The following is a 23,627-nucleotide window of genomic DNA, read 5'->3' as shown; positions in this document are numbered from 1 at the left end:
CTGGATTTTGTTTTCGTGAAGTCTTAACTTCCAGAATCTGTTAAGCAGGAGAAAAGAAGAAACAAGAGTTGAAAGCCTACCAAAGTGCCTTGAGCAGCAGGGGTTCCCAGAGCTTCACTCACATCCACCTCCTTTCTCTCCCCACACCCATGACATCTCCTGAGTCACCTCTTTCAAACCTCTGCTCCATGGAGTAGAATTTGAAAATCCATCATTCCTCAGATCTTATGAGTTGGGGAACAAACGAGAATGGTGGGGTGGAAGCTGAGAAATTCAAATGCAGACAACCATGTTTCTCTTTTGCATGTATAGGGGATGCAGGAAATAGTGGAGTTACAGGTGATTGTAACTTTTTTAGTCCGGGAGTATGAAAGAAGGCTGATTCTGATCATCAAAACGAGAAAGTTGAGTAGAGGAATTAAGCATTGGTAGGGAATAGGGGATAATTAATTTCATCTCTAAAATGCTAAATTTGAGGTTAAGGTTATCGATGTAAGAAATCCAAACCTGTGGAGAAGTTTTGTAATTTATTTGAGCCAAGCTGATGACATATGCCCGGGGAACAAGATCTCAAATGTTCCAGAGAATAACAGTTTTGCAGCTTCTTTTATGTGTTTGGAATTAAGGACAGGATGTAAGGAAGACTGGAGAAAGCAAGGCAAGAATTGGATTATAGGATATTTAACAAGATTATGTACATTTGGGTGTTAATATCCCCTTTGAGGGATATTACTTCTGGTATTTCAAAGGTATGTTAACTTAGATGTACAAGAATAGACAGGGCTGGCTTAAAAACTTTCACTACATAAGTTATGGGCCTGGGGCAGCTGGTTGGCTCAGTTGGTTAGAGTGCAGTGCTCTTAACACCCAGGTGGCCTGTTTGATTCCCACATGGGCCAGTGAGCTGTGCCCTCCACAACTAGATTGAAAACGACAACTTGACTTGGATCTGATGGGTCCTGGAAAAAACCACACTGTTCCCCAATATTCCCCAATCAAAAAAAATAAATAAATAAGAAAGGTTATAGGCCTGGGGCATGACTACCCACCATGAGCTGCCCAGTTAGGATTTTATGATCAGATCCCCTTGTGAGGTTACTTTCCATAGAACCCCTTTTTCCCCATCCACAGGTAGAGCATCGTAAACGAGGTGGCCTATAAGCAGCTGGAGAGATGGGAGCGTCACACAAGTGAAAAGGTCAGAGTTGTAGATAAGAGATTCCAGCAATTGTTGAAGTGAGTTCGGAGAGAAAAGAGCAGAGGGCTGAGGGCAGAGCCTTCCTGAGATCCTGCTGCAGAGGTTGAAAATTGGTGGCTACATGCCACAGTCTCCTTCTTTGTGTGACTACTGCTTCCTTACTCACTGAAAGCTTTGTTTTCTAAAATCATGGACTATCAAAAAACTTTGAAATTATATCAGTAAGAATAAAACATCCCACACTTGCCTGGAGCCTCTAAATCAGGGGTGTAGAAACTTTTTTCGTTGTTTTTCACCAAGGGCCGTATGCAGTAAAATACACAAACAGCCGGGCCACTCACTCGAGGTGAAGTACGTATTGCCTCACCTGGTTTATTTAAGTAAACTAAATATATTTTTGGAATTTGCTGCGGGCCAATTAACAATGGATTGCAGACCGCAGTTCGCCCGCGGGCCACAGTTTTGACACCCCTGATCTAAATCATACAAAAGCAACCTTGATTGATTTTCAAGCTGGGTGCAGAGCTTCAGGATGGGTTTCTGAAGACAACATTTCCTATCTACCTTAACTTTGTAGTTCCCAAGGAAACAGGACCTTCAGGCCACTTGTAGTCCAGACCTGATGTCCCAGCTCTGCTTTGTTTGGAGTCTATTGTTAAAAACCAAAATTCACCGAAGTAAATTTGAAGATCTAATTGGCTTTATTAAGCAATTCACGAATCGGGCAGCATCGCATTTAGCAACTGAAAGGGAGGGCGCTCAGATGAGTTGTACAAAATGGAAGGTTTTTATAGAAAGAAGGGTGGGGCAAGGGAGCTATTAGTGAAAGAAAAGAAAGGATTAGTTTTGGGCCAAGACATCTTTTCCTTGGGGAAAGAAAAGGGGAAAGGTTTTTATTGTGTACATTGTCTCTTCTTTCTATGGGGAATGGAGAGGGTCTATGTGACAGATTATCTTACTGGTATTTGACCAGAAAATTCCATACTGGTAGATTAAGATTATGTTTCTGGGAGTGGTTGAAACTTCAATTCGATCAGGTGTTAAATCTAGGTTTGGTGTCCTGGGCTTTTAGCACTAGTGACACCATTTTAACTCTATGTTATGGAGCAAGGGCTCACTGCCCAACACGCAAAGAAGTCAATACTATGGCACTAGATGTTGAGAAAAGAAAAAAAAAAAAAGCTTTATTGTAAGGTCGACATGCAAGAAGACAGGAGGCAGAACTCAAATCTGTCTCCTTGACCCAGGGTTCACAGCAATATTTAAGGGGTTGAGAGAAACAGACTGGTGTACAGAGAAGCTCTGGTGGGGCAAGTTTGAACTGGAGAACTTTGGAACTTGGCCATTTATGCTAAGATATGGTAAGGGGCGTCAGCACTGGATCTTCTTGGATAATGGGCTCTTTACTTCTGAAAGGGTTCCGGTGTTCCGGTTCCAGTCATGTCTGGTCCTTTGGTTCTGTGAGGGGTCGGGTGAAACTTTGGTTTCAGGTGTTACTGGTCAAAATTCTCTCCTCTGCGTATGCTTGGCGGCATGACTTGCAGTTTTGTTGTATTGTCGGTGAGAAACGACTCAGCATCTTGTTAGGAACAGGATAAGGCCAGTTTGAGCTGTTCTGCAGTTATACTTGTGGTTTTTTTGTTTAACACTATCAAATCACAGCTTCATTGAAATTTTACCTAAACTCCACACTTCACCCAAAGCCATTACATGTATCTTTTTCTTTGGGGAGATGCCCCACAGTTCCTCTGGTGTGAGCTCTCCTTCACTGCAGTGAATCAATAAATCTGAATCCTGAAAGATTCATTTCTGGAGGTTTTAGGATGGTTGGGCAAGGAAAGAGGGCATTGGAGGTTTCCATAGTCCAATCCTTCCTTTTACAAACTGGTAACCAGAGGAAGGATTCCTAATTATCTTGCAGTTCTCCTTCCACAGCACTTAAGAGCGACTTCCATGTGAAGAGCCATTATAGTATCCATCTTCTAAAAATAGGAGGCAAAATCAACTGTGGAGTGGTTTTCCTTCGATATGTAATCCACAAATTTATCCAGGCTCTTTGAAAGCATCTTTACATCCTAGGTCAATCATTCCTCTGGTGTTGAGACTGATGATTTTCATACGTGTATTACAGATTGATTGTAATACAGATTGAGGGCCTTCTCCTACCTCACCCTATTTTTCTACATTTCTTCAGCAACCTTCTTCATTCCTTAGAAGAAATTTCCTTTTTCTTTCATATTCCTGTCTCCCCAACCCACTCTCTCAAGAAGGAGCAACTGCTTGAAGCAGAGAGCCATGTCCCAACACCCTCATTCAAATCTTCCTTTTTCTGTCAAAGCGCTCTAAAAAGGCGGGCTGGGAATCAGTTATCTCCAGACCAAACAGAAAGCAAACACTTCCCTATTGGAATATAGTATTTTATTTAAACAAACGACAACATAGTTTTAACAAATCCATTGTCCCCTACAGAAAAGAAAGCTAAGTGCATCTGCCTTGGGGAATTCTGCGGCGGGACAGTAGTGGGAACAGTGGCCAGATGACCAAAGGTACTTTTTGCATTGGAGCCGCCTCTGTAACTTGATTCTGCTACCGAGCGGCGGAGAGCGGCGGCGGGGAGGCGGCACAGCCCGGCGCGGGCGCGGGCACGGATTGGTCGCTGGGGCGGCCGGGCCTCCGCGCCTGCGCTGTGCTCCTCACGCACCGCCCATCCCACCGCCCATCCCACCGCCCGGTCGCGGGTCTGCGGCCTTAGGAGTGACCGGGTGGCAGCCGGGTAGCCGGCTAGCAGATAGCTGGGCTGGGAGACGGTGGGCCCAGCCTGCTTTGTCTAAGGGAGAAGGAGGCCGCACTCCGGGTCTTCAGAATCCCTCCAGACCCGGCAGCCTGCCTAGGCCGGAGAGTCAGAATCCGAGGAGCCGCGGACGCTCCACCCGGTGCCGCCGCCGCCATGGCTGCCATGATGGATCGGAAGTGAGCCTCAGGGCGACGGCTGCCGGCTCCCGCTCTTCGAGTCCCGGTTTCCCGGCTGCCGCCGCCGGGAGAAGCGCGACGCAGCGGACTGCTGATTGTCTCGGCCTTCGCGACCCTATACCCTCAGTTCCGGTCCGCTTCCTCCCAGACTGAGCGGCGGGGAGTGGCTCCCGGCCTCCGGCCCCGGCAACGAGAAAGATGGCGGACCCGGCCGAGTGCAACATCAAAGTGATGTGTCGCTTCAGACCTCTCAACGAGTCCGAAGTGAACCGCGGCGATAAATACATCGCCAAGTTTCAGGGAGAAGACACGGTCATGATCGCGGTAAGTGACCTCCACTCCCTCCCCCAGTACCGCCCCTTCAGCCCTGGCTGGGCTGGAGTTCAGGGAAGTGGCGGTGTGCAGAATGTAGAGGGAGCAGTGGTGTCCCCAATCCTTCCGAGTGGAGTTTCCCGGTTCGGACAACCCAGGGCAGGGAGACTGCGCGGCTCCGCGTTTGTTCCTGGATCGCCCCCACCCAGATCCTCGGTGCCGGGAGACCGGAGGCGCCTGGTCTAAGTCTGGGACACTCCCCCGCCTGGGGCGCTGGAGAAACTGGGGAGCAAGTTTAGTGTATATTTGCCTGTGTTTGTGTGTGTGTGTGTGTGTGTGTGCGTGTGCGCGCAGTTACTGTTGCTGATGGCTGTTGGGGTTTTGGACTACCCCCAATTTACCATTCATAAAATATGTAAGATTAAAGTTCAGCTAGGAACGTTGAGCTATGAGATCAGCCCTATTGTATCTTAAATAGTAAAAATACTTAGATTTGTAGCAACATATAGCTACGAGTTGAACCATATTGTTTAACCCCGAGGCAGGAGAGAAAGCTACCCAACTACAGATATACCTGTACCTCAAATGTTTACCCATCTGCTTTTTGTTAACAACTGAAAAAGATTAATAGAGGACTATACGAGTAAAAAGAAATAGTGAGGTTTTTTTTTGAAATCGCAGTAACACACTCTTAACTAGGTTTTATCGGGTAACAGTCTGGGTAAAAAAAGTTAATTTTTTGTGTGTATATCAGACAGTATTATAAAAGCAAGCTTTTAAAAACAGATAAAATTTAACCAGTAAAACTAGATTTCTTGTTAGTATTAGATTTCTGCTTCTACAACTAACGTCTACCTTGAAAAAGTTGATTTTAGTAATCCTGAGAATAGTGAGATGTTGTCCTTTTGAAGTATAAAACATAAGATAATCAGAGTTGGCTGAATCATTGTCAGGGAGACCAGAATGTAAAGTTGTTGTGGTTTTTTTTTTTTTTTTTTTTTTTTTGCGTTCAAGAAGATTAAAATGGGTATTAAGATACTGCATACAGAACAGTGAACTGTAACTAAAATTAAGTCTTTGTTGGTAATGCTGTGCGGCAGAACTTTTTTCTACATTGCTATCATGACATGAAATTTTAATATTAAGTTTTTTTAGTGGCATTCCATATTTAGCATATTATTTGGACAGTTTAATTTGGAAATAGGACAGGGGTCACAGGAGATGGGACAGTGATAATTAAAAGCATTGCCATATCAGACAGGACTAAAGTTCTTTAGAGTTTTTATGTGAAAGTTTCCAAAGTTCAGGTCTAGAAAATGAATGTTGCTCCATGTTGCTTGTTAGGCTCTTGACAAACAAGCCATTAGGTTACTAACAACTGCTAGCTACTGCTGTGTGAAGACTGTCAAGCTGGTTCTTTGTTAACAAGTCCACAAGAAAATAATCCTGCTGTAAATGACATCATAGGGAGGCCAAGAAGTTAAGCACAGAAGTAGTGATTCCTTTTCCTTTCAGATAATACAGGAGTATTTTACGTGGAATCAGAGGAGGCTTGTAAGGCCTGGGTTGTAAGTTGGCAAACGCGAGGCTACTAGTTTCTCAGAGTTTTTGTGATTCCTCAGTCTCAACAGTGGTTGACACATGAAAGCTGTTTTCCTTAGACTTGTATTAAGAATGTCTTAATTCTCCAAAAAATTTTTTTTGTGTTTACTCAAATCTTAAAGAATTACCAAGATGCATTTTTATAATGCTGGAATTTAGGATTCACAAAATGTGTTAAGATTAGGTTAGAAGACAACCTTCTGATACCGCCCAAATATGACATAAAATACAAGGAAAGAGTGAAAAGAAAACAATTGCCACAGGAAGCACATTTGTGCTAGGTTGTTTCCTTTGGATAAAGTTATAAGTTTCTTATGTTTCCTTAGTAATGTAAATAAATTTAAATGATAATATTAGAAATGATAGATGACTGAGCTGTGAATCAGCGATGAACAGTTAAGTTGGCCTTTATGTAAACTGGCAAGCGTTTTAGTCTTTTTTTAAAAATGTATAAGCAAAAATACATTACAAATGAGTGACAAAGCCTTAAGACATGTAAGGCAACATGTTCAGTTCATTATTTTCAGGAACTAATCTTTTGCATATAGTAAGTCATTAATTACTCTGAGGTCTCATTTTTGTTCAGTTTTTAAATGAATTATTTTACTTTTCAAAGGTTGTTTGGGAATTTGTAAGGGCTGCTGGGAGAAGTGAAATTAGAACGTCACTAGGTAAAATCTTCATGGTTTATTTGTTTTACTGGATCTTGATCCTGATTCAAAATAAAGAGTTTAAGAAGGAATTACAATACAGAATTTGAAACTGAATTATTTTAAATGTTTGTACACAGTCTTGTAGTTAAATCGAAATTTAAAGAGTAAGTTTTTGTTTTTGGCTTTTATTGATTTATAAGTATAATCAGTGCTCACATAGAAAGTAATTTTTAAGGATTCTGATATTCATCTAAGTTCAGTTTCCAATATTTTGTCCAAATTTTTTCCTTTTACTCATGTAATCAGTTATTTTAATATCACGTGACCCCTATGGCAGGCAAATCTTGTAATCTTATCATGTTTTTCTGTTTTGCCATTATAGTTTTTCTTGTAATTAAGAACTTGGTGAAGCTTTGAATATCACATATTGAATGAAATAAATGAATTATTTTATGAAAACCTTTCAATAATCTATTTGCTTTAAATAAGAGAATTTGATATCTACAATAAAGGGAAGACAAGGGAAACTCCGTATGTAGTTCACATGAGCCTGCTGAAAACAGAAAAATCCATAGAAAAATTACTCGTGTATCTATTTATGCATCATAAAAGTGGAACATGCGCAGTTGCATTGTTCAGTATCTTTACTAATCATTGTTCCTTATATAGTATACTGTAGAGGCTGCTGGACCAAAAACAGTCTGTTGTAGTTCATTGAAATTAGAGAATAAACAATTAGATTGTCTTCCCCAGTTTCTTGACTACAGCACAAGATTTCCCTTTTCAAGTGAATGATGATTTGATGTATGATCTGATTACTTTAGGAATGAAAATGAAAAGAATAAGAGCCATTATCACATACCTTTACAAATATGGAATGTTAGCCCACAATCAGAGTCTAACTAAGGAAAATCTAGTATCATATAATCCCTTGTGATCTGATGATTACTATTCAGAATTCCGGAGAAAGGTATATCCCTGCCAGAAGGATCTCCTTTGTAACCTAATTTGGTGTTCAGCCTGGTTTGTGCAGACAAGAATCACTTCACTTAAGAAATGTAAGTTATGGTTGCAGTTCAAATAAACTAATTCCTTTTTGGTTTTGTCCCCTTGAAGCCTAACATTAGATGTCAGTGTATATTGTGACTGGAAGTGTCTTTGAAGATACACAGAAATAAAGAGTGCATAATATACTGAGGCCAAGAACCAGGTTTTATTTTTATTTTTAAAAACATTTTTTTATTGGTGAACAATGTGTTTTTGCAGGGCCCATCAACTCCAAGTCGTTTTCCTTCAATCTAGTTGTGGAGGGTGCAGGTCAGCTCCAAGTCCAGTCGCCGTTTTCAATCTTTAGTTGCAGGGGGCGCAGCCCACCATCATGTGGGAATTGAACCGGCAACCTTGCTGAGAACTCACTCTCTAACCAACTGAGCCATCTGGCCACCCCTAGTTTTTAATTTAACAATAATATATCTTCTAAACAAATTACTCAGTCCCAGCTTAATTGTTTTTGTGTTTACACGTTCATAGTTGTACTTTAATAAGGTTGTAGAGATAGTTTACATATTTGCTGTGAGGTGATGCTAAAGTAAATAGCAGTATAATGTACCTTTGAGGTGGGTTTTACTATTACCCATTATTTTTGGCATATCTCTTTCTAAATGGTTTACAAGTACTGTTTTTTATTGATGTAAAAATGGAGATAAGCACTTAAAGGTCAGTAATGTTCTTTTTATTCTTTAAATGTTTACTTTAATAAAATTTTATTTGACTTATTTTGGAGGGATGAAGTTCATGCTTTTATCTGTTTCCTATTGATTAACTTGTTTCTTACAAGCAAAATTAGAATTAATCATTGTTTAATTTTTGCTTTCATACTATTTTTTACACCTCTGTTATTAAATGTATATTTTGGCTAGTTGCAGTCTCTTTCTGACTATTAGGTTGTGAGTTCTGTAAGACTAGAGGCTGTCTCCATTTCAATTCAGTTAGCATAACTTGATCACTTAGTTTTAAATCCTAGTATACAGCTTCTTAGTTTCGTATTCAAGGCTCTACACAGCCATATTCTCTATTCTTTGAACACTGCAGTCTACTAATTAAATGTCATTTCTAAAATTGTTACTCGTTTACAGTATCTGATCCCATATAGGTGCTTTGCTGGATAGATGAAGAGGGAAATTATTTCCTTTTTGCATAGAAAAATATTAGCATGTTTTATCTCTGGGTGGTGATTGTTATTTTGATTGTACTTGTGTTTGTTTTCAGAATTGTTTTACATGAATACATCTTGTATAATCAGTAAAACAATAGATTGTCTTTTTTTCAGCCACAGCTGTAGGTTTAAATGTTAATGTCTCAGATGCGTCTTAGCAGAAGGACACTTTTATGTATGTCTTAGCCAAAGCATAATCAGACATTGAGATGCCTACTTTTAATTGACACCCAAGTGAGAGCATCCTGGTATATCCATCAGGAATGCTTTCAGATGCAGAGGGAAAACAATAATTAATGAAACAATAATTAATAGTGGTTTAAATAAATAAGAGGTTATTTTTCTCATAAAAATCTAGAGATAGGCCCTTATTGCTATACTTACTGATGCTGTTGTCCTCTGTCTTCCTTAGTTATTGACTTTTCATCATCATTTTTGCAAGATGGACATTACAGCTCCAGACATTCATTACAGAAAGGAGAAAAGGCAGCTTTAGCTGAGTTGGTCCTTTTCATAAGGAAAACAAAACCCTTCTCCGACCTCCCAGCAGACCATCACTTACTTCTTAGTGTCCAAAAGTGGGTCATGTGGCCACTAGTTGCAAGATGACTAGACTAGCAGGTGGTTAGGTTTCCAGTCTATCTAGTAGGAGATGGCAGGTGGAGGGGGAGTTGGGAATGAATGGCCTTGGATAGCCCTTTAGGAATGTCTGCTTCATTGTTACTTTTATTTCCAGGCTTTGATGAGGGAGATTGTATTGGGAAGAGCAAGGTCTTTTTTTTTTTTTAAGCCAAGAACTAAAAAGTATTCTATAATATTAAGGTTTTTTTTCTGAAGTCATAATTGTTTTATTTTAGGGTTCAACTTCCTTCCTTTCCTTTCTTTTAGAAGAAACTAAAGAACAGGCAGACACTTTCAAATACCCAGAAGCCCCTTGCTCCTTTCTTTTCATCTTTCAATGATTACTTTCTCTCCTAGATTACTAAATTGTAAACATTAAAATATGCTCAGGTCTTGCCCATATTAAGAAAATTATCTTTCTTAGACCCACAGCCAGATAGATTTCTGCTCTACTTGGTTACCTTCCATTCTTTTCTCAACCCATTCCAATCTGACCTTTGTCATTAGATACTTTTCAGTTTTGCCTGACCTTATAGCTGTATTTGACACAATCACTTCCTCCCCGAAAATTCTTCCTTGATTTGCATGGACACTGCTCTGATTTTTTTCATTCTATGCCTCTGGCTCCTTCTCAGACTACATCAGCAGTTCTCTAAATGTGTTCCCCAGGTGGAGTCCCCAAGATCCTTTCAGGGGTCCCACGAGGTCAAAATTGTTTTCAAAATAACTATTGTAATTTTTACTGTATTGACAATTGCATTTTGTCTTTATTCCTTATCCTTTAAACTTCTTTTGATTTCTTGAATGCTACAGGCTCCTTTCTGCCTTCGGATCTTTTTTTTTTTTTAATTTTTTAAAAGTTTTATAAATTTATTTGAGCCAAACTGATGACATCTGCCGGGGAGCGAGATCTCAGATGCTCCCTCCTTTCTGCCTTGGGGTCTTTAAGCATCCTATGCCCAGTGCCTAGACTACTTACTCACACTCACACTCCCTCATGACTAATACTGAAGATCAGCAGTAAGCTAGGTGCTACTTACTCTGAAGTTCTTAAACATTCCTTCTCCAGTGTTTGCCTGACATTCTTCAGCCTTCCCCCAAACTCCGGTTCTCCTGTTAAATGCTCCGAGAACTTTCGTAATACTGTCGCATGAGTCAGAATTCTAGTCACTTAATTATTTGTCTGATGTCTGCCCCACTACTACTTATGGTCCACTAAAACAGAGTGAATCTGTCTTGGTTATCTTTCTAGCATGGGGTCTAGCATAATAGACATTCCATAAATATTTGTTAAATGAATGAATGGCCGAAAAGCTGTTGCAGTAAACTGTAAAGCTGAGTAGAGTAATGGAAGGAGCCTGGAACTGAAAGACAGATTTGGATTTGAGTTTCAATTTTGTCGACAACAACTTTTGTACCTTTCATGATTCTAGTTTCCTTAGCTGCAAAATGATATTAATATTGAAAGTACAGTCTCAACACCTGCCAGAGAAGGCACTCATGAAATAAAAATTCACTCAGCAAAATTTGAGTGCCTACCATAGTAGTGCTAATTATAATTACTGTGTTAGGCCCTGAAAATACAACAAAGACTAAAACAGACATTCTTGTTTTTGTGGTGTTTTATTTTCGTGGATTTGTATTAAGTGATCCTAGGTCCTTTCCACAAGGGTTCTATGACATGAAGTGATGCATAGAAGGTATCCTATTGTGAAGGTTATATATATATCTTTAAATTAAAGGAGCTTAGAAATGCCTTCACCTTTAATTTGTGTAGTTGAAACTTTTGTTTCTGTTTTTCAGACCAAACCTTATGCATTTGATCGGGTGTTCCAGTCAAACACATCTCAAGAACAAGTGTATAATGACTGTGCAAAGAAGATTGTTAAAGGTAAATATGTTTAACCTAAGTTGTCCCAGCAATAAGTAAAATTTTGTTTGTGATCTTTCCTATTTATCCAACATTCTTTTTCATTTTAATGCCCCTTCTTATTTAAACAACTTCAGCAATTAATAAAAAGTTCAAATACAATTAGTAAACTTACTGTTGCTCAAATTCCATAATCTAATTTATATACAGTATCTAGTGAAAGGAGTTGTTTTAAGAATTATAGTATTACACTACAGTGTTATTGGGAGGTGCTTTTCTATTAGATATTCCCTGGAGAGTTTCTAAGGTAGCAATTTTAGAAATATGAGGATAAAAATAACAAGTTTCTAACAAGTACTAAAAAATGGCTGTCTGTCATTCTTTCATTCCATTGTTATTCCTTCCCCAACGAGTTATCTTGTATCAGCAGAAAAACCCTTGAGGAATTTAACACAGGTTGTCAAGGGTGAGAAAAGTAGTATATTCCAGTTCATGCTATTAACTTATATTATGATATTTTTCAGTTTCATATTTTCTAATACCATAGAACCCTAGAGCTGTGAGGATGTTAAGTGATTATCTGGACTTCGTTATAGAAATCCCTTTTCTCAAAGGGATCTTACAGTTATATAGCCATTACTTTATGATTTATTTCATTTTTTGACAGCTCTAATTGTTAGAAAATGCTTCTCAGATTGAGGCAAAATCTGTCTTGCAGCATTCACCAGAATAGAGGTTGGGATTCAATATAAAAGTGGGTAGGTTAGTGTTAAGTAGGAACACAGACAGTTCATCCAGTAACAGGAGAAGAGGTGGAATGTATGGATAGAAGTAGATTTAAAGATGTGATGGAGGGGAAATGTTTTGTTTTTCATATTCCAGTTTGTCTGTGATACAGGGAGCAAAGTCATCACAGAGAGAAGATGGGGAGGAGGTTTTAGGAAAAAGTATGACGTCAGCTTCTAGCAGTATGAAGTGAATGGGTTCGGGAAATGTGGCGATATTGCCAGGCAGCATAAAGGGCCCACTTGAGGTTAGCTGCTAGAAGAGTTGAATTTACCCAGTTGGGGTTTTGTCAGGCGAGTACAAAAAAGAGGGAAAGAAGGGCAAGAGAATTGAGGGTCACTCTGTTGCCAACAGAGTGATGATAATGGAGACCCATGGAATCTAAGGTGGGTGAGGGGAAGGAGGACATAGAGCGGGCAGATTTGAAGGACAGTGAAAAAGGGTGGTAAGATTTATGTGCTACAGTCTCAGTGGGGTCAAAGGCTTGTTGTAATCAGGGTACTAGAGTATGACCATGAACTCCATGGCATCTGAAGGAGTAAGGGACAAGATCATGGAGAAAATTAGGTCAAGGATCTGAGAGGCCAGGCTGTTTTAGTGGGATCATCTATTCTATAGACATTGAAACACCAAGAATTAAAACAGGAATGGTATTGGTGAGAGACAACGTTCTGGATGCTGAAATCTTCATAAAATGAGGATAATTAACTTGTGATTCTGTAAATGATGGCAACAGAGGAACCAGCAGTGTCATCTTTTGTTGTGAGCATCAAATAGTTTTGCAAATGGATCTGTCCATGATGGAACCCAATTGCATTCTTTGGTCGTGACATAACATTTGTCATCAGTGTGGCCTAAGATAACATTAGCTTTTTAAATAAGGTTACTGATTCAGGAATTCATGGTCAATTTAAATGTTCAGATCTTTTTCACATCTGTTGCAGCCAGCACTAAACCCCCATCCACACTTGAATACTGGAGTTTTTTTAATCTGAGTGCAAGCCTTTAAAGTGCAAATTCCATTTGTTCATTTTAGCTCTTGATGATATTTTGAGTTTTGTTTTCATAGTTACCTTCCTAGGGATCTGAGTTGGCTGTCAGCGTATTTGATAAGTCTTACAGTGTCAAGGACATATAATAGAAGGTTTTTTTAAGGTCTTTATTTAAGGACATCGAAGTTTAAAAAATACTACCCTAAATCATTTATAAAATGCTTAATGGGCCATGGTCCTTAGCCTAATCTTCTAAAAACTGAATAAGGTTGTTGGCAGTTAATTAAATCACAGTGTATTCAACCAACTTGAGTTTCTCTTACGTGTACACTTACCTAGTTCTTAGCTTGCCTACATATCTACAAGAATATGATGAAAAACTTGGATTCTTTTATAAAATCATGGTGCATGACTCTGGTATTTCCCCAAAGTACCATTTGGGTGACCCTATCCAAATGGGAAACGAGGTTGTTCATCCATAGCTTTTCCTTAGGGGAATGTTGGTATCGTTGTCTGCAGTTCCTAGAATTTATCGTTTTTCCCTCTTTGAATAGAAGTATAGGGACATGTTGTCTTTCCTACCTAGCCGTGCTGCTGGCGGTTTAGGCTCCATGCCCCAGACCCATCTCCTCCTCTTCCTCTTCACCTCCCCTTCCCCTTCTTACCCCCTTCTTTCCCCCATCTTCCCCTCCCCCTCCTCCTTTTTTCCCCCTAGCAATGGCCTAATAAACCCTTTCTTTTAAAAAGACAAAACAAAGGAAGAAAAGTATAACATTTACAAGTTAGTCCTCTTCTGTTACCTTCATTGTCTGTGGCTTTTAAAACTTACATACAATAACTGAAATTTTTATCCATGGGATGGAATTCTCTTATAACTAGAAACTTGGGCTCATTTAAAACTCTGACTATCCTACCCACTTCAACCTGAAAGTCTGTCTTGACCATGTTTATTCTGTTGTTCTATTTTGAGGGTAATGTTTTAGAAGATCATAATAAAATAGGAATATTTCTGTCTTAGTTCATTTGTTAACATTTTATCTTTTCTAGGTAATGCAGGTCTACTCATTCATTATTTTTCTGCATCTTTTAAAAACTCCTTTTAGGGCCTTAGTTTTTATAAGACCCACTTATAGTGGGCTTTTACCTTTCTCATACTGTTCTAGTGATTTTTATCTTTTGTATATCCTCAGTTATGTAGTCTCTTACCGTGTTTCCCCGAAAATAAGATCTAGCCAGACAGTCAGCTCTAATGCGTCTTTTGGAGCAAAAATTAGTATTAGACCCGGTCTTATTTTATTAGAATATAAAATGGGTCTAATATAATATAAGACCGGGTATAATATAATATAATATAATATAATATAATATATAATATAATACCCGGTCTTATTTTACTATAAGACCCAGTCTTATATAATATTATAATATAATACCGGGTCTTATATTAATTTTTGCTCCAAAAGATGCATTAGAGCTGATTGCCCAGCTAGGTCTTATTTTCGTGAAAACACAGTAATAATAGTCTCATACCTACCTTTTTCAGAACTCTTTGAAACCTGTCCTTAAATCTAGGATACATGTTTTCTACTCCTTTGTTCTGTTTTATTACTGTTTACAATTCTAAGATTATATCATTCTTTTCCTGAAATTCCCTCCTTTTCTCCAAATTTTGGTCCCTTTTACTTCACCAGCAAGTTCCTGCTTTACTGTTTGGAATCAAGGTCTGAATAGCAGTTCCTGTCTTTGCAGTATGGTTAAGAACACACAGGCTTTGGAATCAGACAAACGTAGATTGAAGTCTAGGCTCGGCCACTTTCTAGCTGTGTGACTTTTGGCAAGTTACCTAACCTTTCTAAGCCTTTCTAAGTCAGTCTCCATTTCCTCTTCTGCAAAATAAGGGTACTGTAAGGATTTTAAAGATGATTCTTGAACACGTACTTCACCGGGGCTGGTACAAAGTAAACGCACAACAGATACCGACTGCTGTTTGTTTCCTCTATGTCCTGAAAAGGGGAAGTATTTTCTTAATTTAATCAACCATAATTGTACTTGAGATAACTCATAGCCTAGGATATTTTCATTTTACAAAATTAAACCAAGCACTTGTTATACAATAGAAGCTTTCAGTCATTATCTCTTTCCTGCTTCTATGCCAGCTTTGTCATTTATATTAGAAAGGTATCACCTGGCTATGACTTTTTCCTTTCTTCTTCACCTAAGTGCTCTCTGCCATTTTGGAGGAGTCTGGATATAATAGCTAGTGGGTCTTGTCCTGGACAAGGATATGCGTGTGACAGTTACCAATTAAATACATAGTTTTAAAGAGAGATGGGATAGGGGTAGGTGATGGGTGTCTGGTGAGGTGTGAGGACAGTAAACCAATTAAATAAAAACATGGCAGGTTGAACTTGGGGCAGTCATGGCAGACAGATCAAGTGGAAGACTGTGGTTAGAAACTGTTGGTAGGCAAGGATCAGCAAAATGATGAGCTAGCTGATATTTCTTCTGAGTTGTAGATTTGATGAGCAAGCTATCAGGAATGACCTTGAAAGCAGGTAGTACTCTGGGCCCTGGGCAGTCCCGAGGTTGCATTGTTTCATAAAATTCTGTACAACTATATAACTTTTCTGTAGATTCATTTGATACATTTTTTTTTTCTTTTGAGCAAGGTTTACCCACTTATATTCTCTTTTGAATTCTGAATCTCAGTGATGTCTACAAGTTTGTTTCCTCTGTATGAAGTAGTTGTCAGTTATTTAGTACTTGCTATATGCCAGGCATTGTACCAGGCCTTCTAAATTCCTGTTTTCTGCCATGGTTTCCAGACCTGGACTGTCTGCCACTGAATCCACATTTAATTTTACCAGATGCAGCCTGTGTGTATTTATATTATTTCCTGTGTTCCTTGAGAATATAGTGTAGTGGTTAAGAGCATGTCTTTGAAGCCAAGGCTGTCTGGGTTTGCATCGCAGCTCCATCTTATTAGCTGTAGAACTATAGGCGAGTTATTTAATCTCTCCATGCTCAGTAAAATGGGACTGAAAATAGTACCTTGCATAGAGTGTTGTGAGGATTAAATACATTAATATATGAAAAGTTATTAATCTAGCACATTATATGCTCTCAAATGTTAACAATAATAATTTTATATAACTTCTAATTGTTTTCCCCTAAGCAGACATTTTCTTAATGAAGAAGCTGAAGTTCAAAGAGATTAAGCAAATTTAGAAAGTGATGTGCTGTTGTCTCACTTGCTAAATATGTTTTTTTTTTGTTAACAAATTATGAAAGAAGTAATATTTATCCATAGTTGTCCACTTCTGTCTTTCTCACAAGAACAGTAGAAGTATATTTAAAAGAGGGGAGAGGCTTTGGAAAGGTGCTGGTATCAGTGATGATGATAATTGCTCGGCAAGCGTTCGAGTTCCTATTACGTGCCAGGCACTGTGCTAGGAGTTAAACAGAGTCCGGCCTCAAGGAGTTCACAGGCTGCTGAGGAAGGCAGACAAGTAAATTGCTGGTTGCAATACACAGTGATAAGTGTTAGGATTAAATACAGATGCTATAAGAGCACATAGGATGGGGCTCATATCCAGATTTATTTGGGGGTGGGTTGTGGAGTTGGGTTGGAGGAAGATGTAAAGCCTGAGCTAGTCTTAAAGTATGAACAACGATTAGGGAGAGGGAGGGGTGCCCTCCATGTGGAGAGATGAAACATGGGCTAAATGCATGCACACATGAGAAGAGTACCACATGTGTGGGGGGCATCATACGTTATGGTATGACTACGAAGTTGAACCATATGAAATTGTCAGATTTGACCCTTTTTTACCAATAAAAACAGCATTGTGAGGGATAGGAGGTAGGAGATGGAACTGAAAAGTAAACAAGAGCCAGGTCAAAAAGTGTCTACTTTTATCTGATTACAGATGTGTGTTCTCTAGGATTTTCAGATAGATAAGTATTTGTATTTTTTTTTATAGATCTATAAGTAAGATATGTGTGTTTCATTGTATATAAATTTTACCTCAGAAGAATAAAACTGCTAAGTCCTAAAGTCTAGTTAATGGTAAATGCAAGGCCAAGTATTTAGGTGGAAATGGATTGAAGTCTGCAGTTTACTTTGAAATACATTAAAAAATAAGATGGATGGCTAGCAAACAGTAAAATAATAAAATAATGGTAGAATCTTGGTGCTGGTTATAGCGATGTTTATTCAATTTTTCTGTATGTTTAGATATTTTAGAAAATAAAGTGGTGGAAGTTCTGGCGATGATGTGGAGAAAAGGGAACCTTTGTGCACGGTTGGTGGGATTGCAAATTGGTGCAGCCACTATGGAAAACCGTATGGAGGTTCCTCAAAAAGTTAAAAATAGAACTACCTTGTGACCCAGCAATTCCGCTTCTGAATATCCCAAAAAATCCAAAACACTAATTTGAAAAAATATATGCACCCCTATGTTTATGGCAGCGCTATTCACAATAGCCAAGATATGGAATCAACCAAAATGCCCATCAATAGACAGTTGGATAAAGAAATTGTGGTACATTTATACAATGGAGTATTATTAGTCTGCCATAAAAAGAATGCAACAACATTTGCAACAACATGGATGGCCCTAGAGGGTATTATGATAAATGATAAAAGTCAGCCTGAGAAAGACAAATACCATATGATCTCACTTATATGTGGAATCTAAAGAACAGAATAAATGAGCAAACAAAATAGAAATAGACTCATAGATGCAGAGAACAAACTGATGGTTGCTAGATGGGAGGGGGGTTGGGGGGTGGGGGGAAAGGTGAAGGGATTAAGAAGTACAAATTAGTAGATGCAATATAGCCATGGGGATATGAAATACAGTTTGGGGTATATAATGAATAATTTTGTGTAGACCGTAAGATGGGTACTGTACACTTAGGGGGGATCAATTCATAGATTATATAAATTCCTAATCACTGCTGTACACCTGAAACTAATATAAAATAATACTGAATGTCAACTATAATTAAGTGTGTGTGTGTGTTTGTGTGTGTGTGTGTGTGAGTGTGTGTGTAGTCATGCGATGTACAGCTTAGGGAATATAGTCCTAATACCATAAGGAATATGGTATTGTAATAGCTATGTACAATGTCAGGGGTAGGAGACTTGTCAGGGTCTATCAGGGTTATCACTATGTGGTTGCAAATGTCTAATTATTTCGTTTTGTATACCTGAACCTAATAAAAAAATAAAATTTTGGGAGTTAAATCACTATAAAAAGCAAAATCAGGGAAAGGTATGAAGGTAGGCAAGAAGTGATTATTTTCCTAATACAAACATTATTACTTTGATGATACATGGCATATCTAGAAATCACCTAGTTATTGCTGTGTCCCCTCTGTCCAGAGCAGAGCCTGGATCTTTGCAGGTGCTCAGTAAATATTTGAATGTTGTATATTCCATAATCTCTGTAGTCATACAAAATTTTCAGTTATGTTTAAAATCCCAAATATGAATTATTGCATACGTTTATTACCCTAGGAGCCTTTGTATAATAGTTTTCACATGGCACAAATGTATTATAATAGCATATAGACATAGGCTACTAATGTGATCTTGGGAAAGTCACTTATTCATTCACCTACAAATACTTATTAAGTACCTATTGTAGTTGTTAGATAATTGGATCTATATCATGAATGGACCCTTTATAGATTTAACAAATTTTGGAATTTATGCTTAGGTTTTATGTGATTGATTAAAAGATCTTAAGCAAGAGGGTATGCCATAAACATCTCGGGAGCAATTATATATATAAAGGAGGTGAGTTGGAAAGGGTCTGGTGCTTGTTTTCTCCACTTTATTTCTTCTTCAGAATTGCTGACAGAAGTACTGCAATCCCATCTATTTTAAATGGGATTCTTGAAATTATTTTGCTTTCCTTCTTAAAACTAAAAAGATTTTGAAAATGTTTGAAATCTCTTAAAATCTTCCCAGGGAAGTAAATACTGATGCCATCTTTTTCTCTTTAATAAATATTTCTGTAAGAAATCTATTAACCTAGTTAGTTGTGCCCGATATTGGGATAGTTTTTTCCCCTCCTTTTTTAAAATAACCAATTAAAAAAGCAAGTATTGACTTGCTAATTTACTTTCCACTATTACTGGCTGCTATTTCCAACCAAGGCTTCTCTTTTTGCTTAGGCATCCTCTAGAGTAGAAAATAATGTCAGTACTTTTTTTTGTCACCAAAACAGAACAAACGGAATTCCTGAAAACTAGAAATCAAAAGGTCGCCTCCTTTTTTGCTCATATTCTCTTTTCTTTCCTTCAGCCTAGGAAAGGAAGATACTTAAATGTTAATGGTAGATTTTGAGATACACAAAGGGCCAAAAAAGACATTTTTTTAATTTTACAGGAAACCTTCTGATAATTGATTTTGAGGTAGGACTGGGCTTATAATATTTTGTGTAAGGAGGAATATACGGGTTTCTGAGATTTAACCACCAATCAACCACCAATCAATAGTCCCATTTCTAAATGCTGATTCATATCTGTATATAAATTGGCAGAGCATTTTTTTCTTTTAGATCACATAATACTTTGGAATATAGATGTAAGGACAATTGAGTATACACTGACATAAGTGATGATTATAAGCAATAGAATTTAAAATTTGTTTCTTATGGACCACAGAAAGTAATCGGCTAGAGAGAAAATAATTGCTTAGATGGCTCATCACTAAGAAAATTATTAAATGTGTTATTTATTTCCTTTAATGTCTTTATAAATCTTTCATGTACTAAACTGATGGAATCTTCGTATTAGTGTAAAGACATCTGAATTTTCCTCATTGTTCTTCCCACAAATATTTTATTAGATTTGATTATGCATGGATTAGGAACAGGGTTAATGTGTGTGTGAATTTTGTAGTGTTTTCTAACATTCTGAAGTAATTTCTGAAGAATCTTGCTTAAGGGGGAAAAAATCCCTTGAAATATAAAATCTCTTATTTTCTATTTTTTTTTTTTTTAATTTATTGGGGTGACAATTGTTAGTAAAATTACATAGATTTCAGGTGTGCAATTCTGTATCACATCATCCATAAATCACACTGTGTGTTCACCACCCAGAGTCAGCTCCCCTTCCATCACCATACATTTGATCCCCCTCACCCTCATCCCCCACCCCCCAACCCCTTTACCTTCTGGTAACCACCAAATTACGTTCCCCAGATTAATTTTCAAACCCGTGGCCATCCTGTGGTCACCGACTGCCCTCCAATCCCCTCACCTTCCCCCCCACCCCCCACCCCTCCCGCCCATCTAGCAACCCTCAGTTTTTCCTCATTGTCTCCAAAACTGTTTCTGATTAGTTCATTCACTTATTCTTTTCTTTAGAATCCGCAAATAAGTGAGATCATATGGTACTTATCTTTCTCTGTCTGACTTATTTCACTTAACATAATGTTCTCTAGATCCATCCATGTTGTTGCAAATGGTAAGATTTCTTTCTTCTTTATGGCTGCATAATACTCCATTGTATAAATGTACCACAGTTTCTTAATCCAGTCATCTACCGATGGGCATTTTGGTTGTTTCCATGTCTTAGCTATTGTGTATAGTGCTGCAATAAACATAGGAGTGCATAAAGATTTTTGAATTGAAGTTTTGGATTTCTCCGGATAGATACCTAGGAGTGGAATTACTGGATCATAGGGTAGTTCCATTTTCAGATAAAATCTCTTATTTTCTTCTAGATGTACTTGAGGGATACAATGGAACAATATTTGCATATGGACAGACATCCTCTGGGAAGACACACACAATGGAGGTAATATTTTACCATCTGTACTTGGATGTGATTTGCAGCAGAGACAGTATATTTAGTCATTATTTGTGAAATTATACAGTATTTTTGTGTAACTTTCCAAAGTGTGTAATAGGTGAATTTGGTTTTTTTAGATATTTGTAGAGCCGTCTTCACCAAAAAATAGCAATAATTACAATTCCTATCCTCTATTGACTATAAGTTGTACATTGAAAGTTTTGAGTTTTAATTCATATTTCAGTTTGTTTAAGAAGTCTAATTTTGTTTTCTGTTTAGGGTAAACTTCATGATCCAGAAGGCATGGGAATTATTCCAAGGATAGTACAAGATATTTTTAATTATATTTACTCCATGGATGAAAATTTGGAATTTCATATTAAGGTAAAATCCTTGGGAAAGATTGTATTTTATTTTAAACCTAGAATAAGTCTATTATAAAAAATAGTAAATGCTAATTTCCTTTTAAAATGTATTTTAAGATACTTTGGAAATTATTTTGTGGCCAGGTATAGTTAAAGATTATTAGAGTTAGTAAACTTGGATTCTCATTTGACATTAGATGACCAAGTTAAACAAGTTAGCTAAGTTTCTTTTGCCTTGTCTTCCTTCTCTGTAAAATAAAGGAGTTTGTTTTACACAGAACTCAAAGGTTCTTACTACTCTAACTAGTCTAATTCATTTTAGATGGAGATATGTAATGGAAATTGCTTCTTAGTTATATAAGCAGCTTAGCGAATTTAGGTCTTCCCATTAGAATATGAACTCTGGCTGAGTTGTTGATAACTGTCCCCCTAGTCTGGATGTTTCGTGGCACTCAGACCCCACTGAATATTTAATGAGTAATAGAGTAAATTATTTTATAATTTTAATTGATTAATCTTTTTTCCTTCATTTCTTTGCCCTTTAGGTTTCATATTTTGAAATTTATTTGGATAAGATTAGGGACTTATTAGATGGTAAGTTAAATTCTTGCTCTTAGATCATTTAAAAATAGCATGTATTACTTTTTTTAGTAGTAGGTGTGAGGCCATTTCTTAGTAACTATATGAAGTTGACTTAAGTTGTAGGAAACAGACATTTAAAATTTAAGCTGAGTGCCTTTTAACACATAGAATAACTTATTTAAAATAGATGTTTATGGTACTTCATAAGTAGTAATTAGAGCATTGAGCTGGAGTTACAGAACACAAGTCCTGAGTTTCTGTCAGCTGCCAGTTAGATACATTGTTTTTGGACAAACCATTGAACCACTCTGGTTTAATGTTTTTATTTCCAAAATGTAGATGGTAGAGGTTGAAGTGCATCTAAAATTCCATATTGTTGTGTTGGTTTCTATGTAAATCTCCTATTATTTCTACGGGGTCTTTTTTTAATAGTGATATTTTGATATTTTAAAAGTTTACCTATTGTTATTAGGCTACTCTGGGAAAGAAAACAATCAATTGAATTTAATAGCCAGTGTTAGAATTTAGGAGAATTGGTAATATTACTTCTTTTTCTTTTTCAGTTTCAAAGACCAACCTTTCAGTTCATGAAGATAAAAACCGAGTTCCCTATGTAAAGGTACTTATAAAATAATATAGAATGATGGTTTAGAAAAGCCCTGTAATAAGAAATTTTAAAGATATTGACATAAATTATTTTATAGGGATGCACAGAACGTTTTGTATGTAGTCCAGATGAAGTTATGGATACTATAGATGAAGGAAAATCCAATAGACATGTAGCAGTTACAAGTAAGTCGAATATTTATTAACTCTAGTTAAGGTACAAAACTATCTTAAAATATTTTTATCAAGTTGATTAACTGTAAGATTTTTCTTAAGCTAAATAATGCTTTAGAAATTATTAGTAAAGGAAAGCCATGTTTGTTTATAGTTGTTTTTGTGTAATTTTATTGCAGATATGAATGAACATAGCTCTAGGAGTCACAGTATATTTCTTATTAATGTAAAACAAGAGAACACGCAAACGGAACAAAAGCTGAGTGGAAAACTTTATTTGGTTGATTTAGCTGGTAGTGAAAAGGTAAAATCTTTATATTCTGATAGATATCTAAGCATTTTTGAGAGTTACAAGTACTGATGCCAATGCTTTATGATTACATAAACTCAATAATCAGTTCCAAATCTGTATTATTTGGACCATAGTCTAATTCAACCAATAGGTGTTACCTTTAACTTAAGACGTATGTTTTTATCGACAACATCTTCAGCTTATGTTGTTACAAATTTTATGTGGTATCTTTCCTAATTTTTGGTATCTTTTATCCATATTAGCAAAGGGCTCCCTGTGAAAATTGGTAACTATCAATTTCTGATTTAGTCATTTCTGATTTGGTTGTACTTATTTCTTTGGCCTTTAGATGATTATTTCATTATTACAGTCCTATATAATCTGACTCTAATTTATGTCAAAATAAGTTCAAATGTTTCAATATTGACCCCTGTGACTATTTTTGCTGTTCTACTAAATTTGTTTTTTCTGATTAGAGTGACATACCTATTTCCTTCTACTCAAAAAAGTCTTAAACATATCTTTTAAAGGCTGTGTCTAATTTTACAAATTCTGAGAGGCCATTTTTTTCAGCCAACAT

The 23,627-nt window shown here is 37.3% G+C and overlaps 1 protein-coding gene across 2 annotated transcripts in view; it reads left to right on the top strand.

Annotated features, from left to right (window-relative positions):
* Positions 1-3,893: 3,893 nt before the first annotated feature.
* Positions 3,894-23,627, top strand: part of KIF5B (kinesin family member 5B) — a 39,770-nt gene continuing 20,036 nt past the window's right edge. Inside the window, exons 1-8 of one of the 2 annotated variants that reach the window (XM_033105962.1) lie at positions 3,894-4,492; positions 11,375-11,462; positions 20,961-21,034; positions 21,308-21,412; positions 21,939-21,987; positions 22,539-22,594; positions 22,680-22,767; positions 22,935-23,059. In XM_033105962.1, the coding sequence (XP_032961853.1) occupies positions 4,367-4,492; positions 11,375-11,462; positions 20,961-21,034; positions 21,308-21,412; positions 21,939-21,987; positions 22,539-22,594; positions 22,680-22,767; positions 22,935-23,059 (711 nt within the window). In that variant the 5' untranslated portion in view covers positions 3,894-4,366. The remainder of the gene's footprint in view (positions 4,493-11,374; positions 11,463-20,960; positions 21,035-21,307; positions 21,413-21,938; positions 21,988-22,538; positions 22,595-22,679; positions 22,768-22,934; positions 23,060-23,627) is intronic. The other variant, XM_033105961.1, reaches the window with a different exon arrangement.

The sequence above is a fragment of the Rhinolophus ferrumequinum genome, chromosome 5 (assembly GCF_004115265.2).
Source record: "Rhinolophus ferrumequinum isolate MPI-CBG mRhiFer1 chromosome 5, mRhiFer1_v1.p, whole genome shotgun sequence".
In the NCBI taxonomy this organism is placed as follows: Eukaryota; Metazoa; Chordata; class Mammalia; order Chiroptera; family Rhinolophidae; genus Rhinolophus; species Rhinolophus ferrumequinum.
The sequence above is the reverse complement of the archived record's forward strand: the minus strand, read 5'-3'. Positions and strand labels throughout refer to the sequence as shown.